We start from the raw sequence: 8,348 nt of genomic DNA, 5'->3' as shown, positions 1-8,348 counted from the left end.
GTTGCTCTTCACTCCAAATGCGGCAATTTTGCTTATTTACGTAGCCATTCAACCAGAAATGAGCCTCATCGCTGAACAAAATTTGTCAAAATTTGAACACATTTCGAACCGAACACTGATTTTGGTAATAAAATTCAATGATTTGCAAGCGTTGCTCGTTAGTAAGTCTATTCATGATGAAATGTCAAAGCATACTGAGCATCTTTCTCTTTGACACCATGTCTGAAATCCCACGTGATCTGTCAAATACTAATGCATGAAAATCCTAACCTCAAAAAAATCAGCCTTTATATATATTAAAAAATACTTTGTTATTTATGCATCCACAAACACTTTATTTTTTTCCCGACTAGAGAAAATACGTGTGAGCAACATCACTAACACTTACAAACACCCAATTACAATTAGAAGTTTGACGATCGCGTTTATTTGGCGTAAGAACATGACTTGTTGCACATCGACTGTGGTTTTGCTCTCAATGGGCGTCGCGAAATGTAAATTTTCCCTGGATGAAAAAACTAGTTATGACGAAACGAACACATTTCGCCAATTCTTTTCGTTCATTTTCTTTAAATGGAGTTTCAACGCGAAAACCGAATACAGTACCGGCCTTTACGCGCGTTCAAAGTTGGTTAACTTATTCCGTCAGATGCGTGCATGCATTTGTTATTCAACTCACACAATGCAAACTAATCTATTTTGAGTTTTTCTGACTTGCACGGGTAAATACACATAAGTGCTGCGCGAGGTATGTAACTCCACCTCACCTCTTAACTGTACCATAACGAGCCAGTGGAGGTAGTGCGCATGGTTGAATTTACAAGGTTGGCTCACTTGCCCAGCTGATGGAATTGTCCAACTCAAGAGTTGTTTCCAAATCCCACCAGAACGTCAAATGCTTGGTTTGGATTTTAAAATTTTTTCACATTTTGTTCCTTTTTTTACATTTAAATTTTTTTTAAGTTATATCTTACACGTTTTTAATCATAAATCTTTTGAACTTGTGGCTGCTGGACATGATAATGCATATAAAAACTAGAATGTCAATTAGGAAGTTCCAGAAATTTGATAACCTAGTGGGAATTTGCAAGACAAATTTATCCAGATAGTGTACAGCAAACAGCTGAGTACAATTTTTTCTGCCGGAGTACACTCAACGGGGTTCCATAACGGTCGGTGGTGTATGTGCTTTATAGTTAAGAACCACAGTACACACAAGCAAAGAAAACTTTCGTCAACTAGTACCATACTCAAAATCAGAGTTGCACTAATCACTGATTTTTGGCAAATAGTGCACTCGATTTTTTGTTGTTGGCCAACTGCCTGTAAAATTTGTCTTGGGAATTTGCACCACCATTGTCGTAGTGTTGTATAGTTGATTTCATTGTTTTTGGGCAAGTTAGCCAACCTTGTTATTTCAACCATGGTAGTGCGTTTTGTCGCCATGCCGCATTTTGTTTAGGTGTGTCTTATTTGATTTTTGACACATTTTATGCCATTTGCAACAGCTGTCAAAATTTTCTAGAAGGTTCGTGAGAGGGAGAGGAACGACATATCAATTTTTGATATCACAATTGAAAAAGAAACGCGTTGAGAAACACTCGAAAGAAATTTCCAAAAGGTAACCAACCAAGTGACTAACTAAAATCACACTTTTTTCTATGAATTTTAGACTTGACGAATTCGAAATGTTATGCCAAAGTCAAACACAAATGTTGAGTAATTGACAACGAGTTGAAAAAACGTGATATTTGTGATGCGAAAACGGAAAATTTGTGAACTTTTATAAAGTACATGTGAATAAAATTGCGTACATGTGTGTGTGTGTGTGTGTGTGCTTGATCGGTAGAGTGGAAAAATATAAAGGGACAGCTCTGGACTTTGTATAAAATACCTATGCCTCCATGTGGCTCTATGCAATCCACTTTACGGTCTAAAGAGTTGTCTAATTTTTTTTTCGGTTTGACGAAATTTCTGGATTTATTTAATTTGGCTTAAACTGACGTGTTTTGTGCGTGTGTGTGTGTGTGTGTGAAAGTCATACATATTGTGTATCACTTCCCCCTTTTCTTTGCTTTACAGAATTTCTGGAAGTTGTGATTTTTGAGGCTGTTTGAGAAGAAAACGAAATATAACCAAGAAATCAAAGGTTTTTTTTTTCATACACCTAAATAGAAGAATCAGTGAAAAAAGGAGAAATGTCTGTGATTGGTATTGATTTTGGAAGTGAGTCTTGCTACATTGCCGCAGCCAAGGCTGGTGGTATTGAGACTCTGGCCAATGACTACAGTTTGAGAGCGACACCGTAAGTACATTGCATGTTTCTTTTATGCTTATGTGTTTCATGTGCTTGCATTAATGCATTTTAAACAAATGGGGCCTGTGACAGACCAATACAAGGTGATTAAGCATTACAAGTTGCATATAAAAGTGAGGTTAGTTTTGTACATTTTCATTTTGTTTTTTCTTTTTGCCTTATGCTCCCAATGGTGGTTCGGTTCTGGGTTTTCAGTGCAATGACAATTCTCGCTCTTTTTATCTCACTCTCTTTTTTTTTTTTGTTAAGAGGGTAAGCAGAGGAGGAGTGGGTCAGCGAAAAATGGTTGATAGAATAGAATTAATAAATTTTTCAAATTTTAAATATATGAGAAATGCCTTTATTGGAGGTTTGTTTTCAATTTAAAAACATGTGTGGCCACGGAAAAATTTGGGGGAGGATTTTCTTTGTTTGATGTTGGGAGCATTCCAGAAAATGCCCGTATCTTACCAATTGTTCTGGAAATTATTGATTTTTTTCGGTTGGCCGTCCTTCAGCTGTTACGTTTTCCTGAAAAGCAAAACCACCCCGAATATTCTCACTTTGATCATATGTTTTGTCTCAGCTCGGACTATTTGCCCATATTCGTTGTCAGAGCAGTAGTGAGTGCGAGGTGCAATTATGGTGCTTTTCATAGTTGTTGTTGTTGTTGTTTGTGGATTGATTTAGCCGGCTTAGAGTTTCTCAATGTCGTGAGACTTGTGTTGGTATACGATAGAGACATGGTTTTTGTTTTTTCGCCACAGCACCAAAACGAGGAGGAACATTTGGTTGGCTGCTTACATTAACCAAAAGTGTTTCGGTATGTTGTTGGATGCAAACCATGTATGGCAAAAATATTGTTGTTCAGCGGTGCATTGTAAAATGAATGCATTTTCGGCATGTGAATGATGTCATTAGCTGTGGATGATGGCGGTGACACGGCTTTGGATCGATGAAAATTAAAGTCATTTGGGATGTGATTTTGCCCCTGTCATCAAATTTGTTGTGGCTTCTTTGGGTTTCTTTCACCTGAAAGTGGGTGGCAAACCAACAACATTTTCACATGTAGAGAGGAACGGACCGAAGAGCAATCCAACTTCTTTTATCGTCGATTCAAGCTGTTTCATTTCAATGTACCATCATTCCCACTATAAATATCAATCGTTGTTTATTTGAAAATATTTCCAAACTGTGTGGGTGGTTTGTATTTTTGTATATTTGGCCAAAAGCTGCGTCATATGGCAATCAAAATGTTGGTATCCCAAATAGCCATGATACACATGCACACAGGCACACCGATTTTTCGCACATGAACATGAGGTCTAGTCATCAACCGGTACTTTTGTGTGTGAAAATTGTGAAGTAATGAAGGACAATATCATTAAGGCCAATTCGATAAATTATCCCGCCAACTAAACTTGGCTTATTTTATATCCAAAGCCTCCCTCCGGTTGGAAGCTGGGAATTATGAGTCAATTGCTTATTTAGTCTAGCCAATAAGAAGTGATAGAACAAAACTTGTAATGACGTCATTTCTTCTCTGTATTGGTTACCCAGTAACTATTTAGCACTTATCAACAATCTCAATGCTTTTTTCTTGTCTCCTCCCTTTTGCAGATCATGTGTGGCTTTCGATGGCAAAAAACGTATTATCGGCGTCGCCGCCAAAAATCAGCAAGTCACAAATATGAAAAACACCGTTAGTGGCTTCAAACACTTACTGGGCCGCAGATTCAATGACCCACATGTACAGCGTGAACTTAACAGCATTCCAACAAAAGTCAAAGGCTTGCCCGATGGCAGCATCGGCTATCAGGTCAACTACTTGGACCAAGAGCAATGCTTTACTCCAGAGCAGTTGACTGCAATGTTATTTACCAAGTTGAAGGAGACTTCCACAAATGCTTTGGAGGCTCAGGTATGTTGGTTGGCACCCCAAGTAGAGGGCCTACATGGCATAATTGTACTCATATCTTCGATTTTGTAGGTAAACGACTGTGTTATCACTTGTCCTGTGTACTTTACAAATGCAGAACGTAAGGCTCTACTAGAAGCTGCTCATATCGCCGGCCTTAATGTTTTGCGTCTGATGAACGAGACTACGGCAACGGCTTTGTCGTATGGCTTCTATAAGCAGGACTTGCCCGAGGACAAACCCCGTAATGTCATCTTTGTCGATTGCGGCCATGCTTCACTGCAGGTCAGTGCATGTGCTTTCACAAAAGGCAAACTCAAGATGCTGGCCAGCAGCTGGGATCAGATTGGAGGACGCGATTTCGATACCACTTTGGCCGAGTATTTTGCCAAGGAGTTCTTGGATCGTTACAAGATTAATGCAAAAACGAATGCTCGCTCATGGCTGCGTCTTTTAACTGAAATTGAAAAGTTGAAGAAACAAATGTCGGCCAACAGCACGAAATTGCCCTTGGGCATTGAGTGCTTTATGGATGAAATCGATGTCTCATCAAGCATGCAGCGCTCGACAATGGAAGAACTGTGTGCTCCCTTGTTCCAGCGTGTAGAAATGACATTTAAGAGATTGTTGGCCGAATCAAAGTTGACATTGGATGAGATCCATTCGGTGGAGGTTGTGGGAGGCAGCACACGCATTCCGGCTATCAAACAGTTGATTGAAAATGTATTTGGCAAACCGGCTAGCACTACTCTAAATCAGGACGAGTCTGTGTCCCGTGGTGCTGCCTTGCAGTGTGCCATTATGTCACCGGCCGTGCGTGTTCGTGAATTTGGTGTTACCGACATACAAAACTATGCCGTTAAGGTTATCTGTGATGGAGAAGGTTCTGCGACAGGCAGTAGTGGCCTTGAGGTTTTCTCCGTTTTCCATACCGCTCCATTCAGTCGTATGCTGACACTACACCGCAAAGAACCATTTACAGTCACCGTTCTATATGCACAACCAATTCCCTATCCGGATCCCACTATTGGTCGCTGGACTATTAAGGATGTTAAGCCCACCGACAAGGGAGAGCTTTCGACGATTAAGGTGAAGGTTCGAATTAATCATCATGGTATTGTTTTGATCTCGAGTGCACATTTGGTGGACAGCAAGGAGGTGGAGGAGCCTGTTACTCCACAACCCGCCGAGCCGGCCAGTGCAGAACAACCAGCTGTCGGTGAGCAGCAACAGAACAATGGCGAGCCCATGGAAGTGCAGCAAGAGGTAAGTGGTGCCTATAACAAGAAAAAGGCCACATTGATCAAGCGTTAAAACATCTCTAAATTTGTCTCGCTAACTGTTGTGCCCTGTCACCAGTTCTTGTTTTCGTTGTAGTCATGTTCTTTTGTCACACCGAAGATAGTTCACATTTTACCCTAACCCTAAAGTAGTGTGTCCTTATGGAATTCTTATTATTATTATTATTATTATTTTACTAACCCGAATCAGTTATCATCTAAGACTCTTCTGTGTGTATTTTCTTTCTTTATCCTTTGTCAACGATCATTTGCTTATATTTATCTAAAAAATTAAGTTGAGCATCTATTCCTCCCACAGTTTGCACATTCATGAATTGAATTGATTGAATTGAATTTTATTGCCTAATATTGTCTAACAGAACAAGTAGATGGTGAAATTCTGAGAAAAATTGAATTTTGTGTTTTTGTTGTCTTCTTGGTTTCGTTCTTACCACCCACCACATCTTGTCATCATTGATTGATGATGATGGTCCATAACCACACAAACTGTCGCGCGTAGGCTTGTAATGATAATGAGGACGATGATAGTACAAATACTGCCTCATCACCTGGCGGACAAGGGTGGGCTCAACGGGTCAAGGGCTGGTTTACTCCGGTACGTTCTTTTCACATACGTTAACGATTTGTTTTACTTTGTATAATCATTAAGTTTTTTTACACACACATTCTTACCTCCAAACAAAAAAGACAAGAAATTGGAAATTTGTTCATACAGTAGAGTGACAACATTGGCTTTTGTTTGTAACTGTAAATAATGAATAAATAAATAATTGAATGAATGAATGAATGGCTACTTCTTTATCGCTGACTAAAGAAGGAAACAGCTCACAAGCCTACCCTTGAGTACTCTCTCTCTCTCTCTCTCTCTCATTGTCATTATAACAATGTCACAGCACACAACATGCACTGTACATGTTATGACTTTCTCTCTCTCTCTCTCTCGCTCGCTCTCTGAATCGATAAGCGCCTACTTCCTTCCACTTGCTTTGATTGATATATTGCGCACTCACCAAGTTCCTTTAAGAAGGGTCCAAACATTCATATGTCCCCAGCAACCACCAACCACCAACCCAATAATACTCAGGGTTCCTATAGGCTTTTGTTGTTGGTTCAGAGCTATTTACTACCTAACCACCACCACCACCACCAGCACCTAACTTTTCAAATTTCCTCTTTCTACTTTTTTCATGGACACCTATGCGATCTCAATCATGTAATTCTATGTTTTCAGGGTACGGAAAAGAAGAAGAAGAACACAAAGATGATCGATTTACCCATGGACTGCGAATCGCATGGACATTCTCTCAACGATTTGAATAATTTGATTCAACAGGAGGCTAAGATGGTGGCCAACGATGCCAAGGAAACCGAGCGTATTGATGCTAAGAATGCTTTGGAAGAATTTGTTTATGACATGCGCAATAAGCTACAGGTACACATGGAAAGGCGATTAAAGGTTTAGATGTGACAGGGTTATTTTAATTTTGCCAATGCTTTTATCCTTTATAATAGGGTGGTCCTTTGGAGCGCTATGTTGTTGAGGCTGAACGCGATGCCATTTGTGCTCAGCTCAATGACCTCGAAAATTGGCTGTACGAAGACGGCGAAGATTGCGATCGTGATACTTATGTCAACAGACTCAAGGCCTTACACAACAAGACGAATCCCATTAAGGATCGTGCCAATGACTACGAGCTCTGCCCCAGTGTGTTTTCCGAACTTAAACATGCCATCAACAATGCCCATGTAGCGGTCAACGAATTCAAAAAGGGCTCCCCCAAATACGACCACTTGACTGAAACTGAATTCATCAACATTGCCGAACATGCCGACAAATCTCAGAAATGGCTGGACCAGCACATGGCCAAATTTGCCGCGTCTCCCAGGACAGTTGACAGTCCCGTCAAAGTGGCGGACATTCGTCACGAAGTACAAACACTCAATGCCTGCGTGAATTCAGTAATCAATCGCCCCAAGCCCAAACCAGCAGCCAAACCGGCGCCACCTAAGGACAATGCAGCCGGGGCCGACCAACACAATGGCGAAAATGCCGACAAAAAATCGGAAGGTGATAAGACGGCGCACCCCAACAGTGTGCCCGATGATTCAACGATGGACGTGGAGTAGAATGTGATCGAGTCGCCGAGTATAGATGTATAGAAATTATAAGACAACAACAAGCACACACTCACACACACACACACAGACAGTTTGATTAGAGCAAAAATATTCAAATAAATAATGGCTTTTTAATAAAAAGCGCAGACCACAACAATAACAACAATCTACTATCCTATCCTTTCTTCCTCCCCTCTCGCATTGATTCATGCTGCCGCTAATACTGGTCCTAACTTTCTTATCACTAATCACCCAAACCAATCAACCAACCTATTATGTAATAGTCTATATTTTTTTTGTTAATGTCAATCATGAATACAACGCAAATAAATAACTTTCTTAACTCTACACACACACACACACACAGATGAAAAATAAACAGAACAAAAAAAAAAAACTCCTAATCGACCTTTCTCGTCCGATGTGTAATAGTTTGTAAAATTCGCAAACATTAACTCGGACTATATGAAAATTGATTAAATGATTATTTTTCTCATTGCATTAATCACAAATAGACTCAACGACGAGACATAAACAAGAGTTTGGAGAGATTGGTTACCTACATTTGGCCTACACATACATAACATATATGTATTCGAATTCAGATGCATTTAAAATCCAATAAATCGAACCAATTATCACACAATCAAAGTACAGCGTTTGTGTGTGGGGAATAGTTTGATCGAGTTTTGAATCAAACAAAAAGGGTAATGTT

General features: G+C 39.9%; 1 protein-coding gene across 3 annotated transcripts; it reads left to right on the top strand.

Annotated features, from left to right (window-relative positions):
- The first annotated feature begins 1,519 nt into the window (after window positions 1–1,519).
- LOC106090005 (heat shock 70 kDa protein 4) lies at window positions 1,520–8,284 on the top strand. Of its 3 annotated transcripts, none has more exons than XM_013256035.2 (7): window positions 1,520–1,621; window positions 2,083–2,305; window positions 3,917–4,217; window positions 4,287–5,480; window positions 6,015–6,110; window positions 6,747–6,947; window positions 7,028–8,284. In XM_013256035.2, exons 2-7 carry the CDS (start codon window positions 2,199–2,201, stop codon window positions 7,640–7,642), a joined length of 2,514 nt encoding a protein of 837 aa, XP_013111489.2. In that variant the 5' UTR covers window positions 1,520–1,621; window positions 2,083–2,198; the 3' UTR covers window positions 7,643–8,284. The 3 variants fall into 3 exon arrangements, with proteins under 3 accessions (XP_013111489.2, XP_013111492.2, XP_013111490.2); XM_013256036.2 differs by lacking the exon at window positions 1,520–1,621 and adding an exon at window positions 1,694–1,790; XM_013256038.2 differs by lacking the exon at window positions 6,015–6,110.
- The last annotated feature ends 64 nt before the right edge of the window (window positions 8,285–8,348 follow it).

Source organism: Stomoxys calcitrans, chromosome 1 (genome assembly GCF_963082655.1).
Source record: "Stomoxys calcitrans chromosome 1, idStoCalc2.1, whole genome shotgun sequence".
NCBI classification, from domain to species: domain Eukaryota; kingdom Metazoa; phylum Arthropoda; class Insecta; order Diptera; family Muscidae; genus Stomoxys; species Stomoxys calcitrans.
This window is presented reverse-complemented; position numbering and strand designations above follow the sequence as displayed.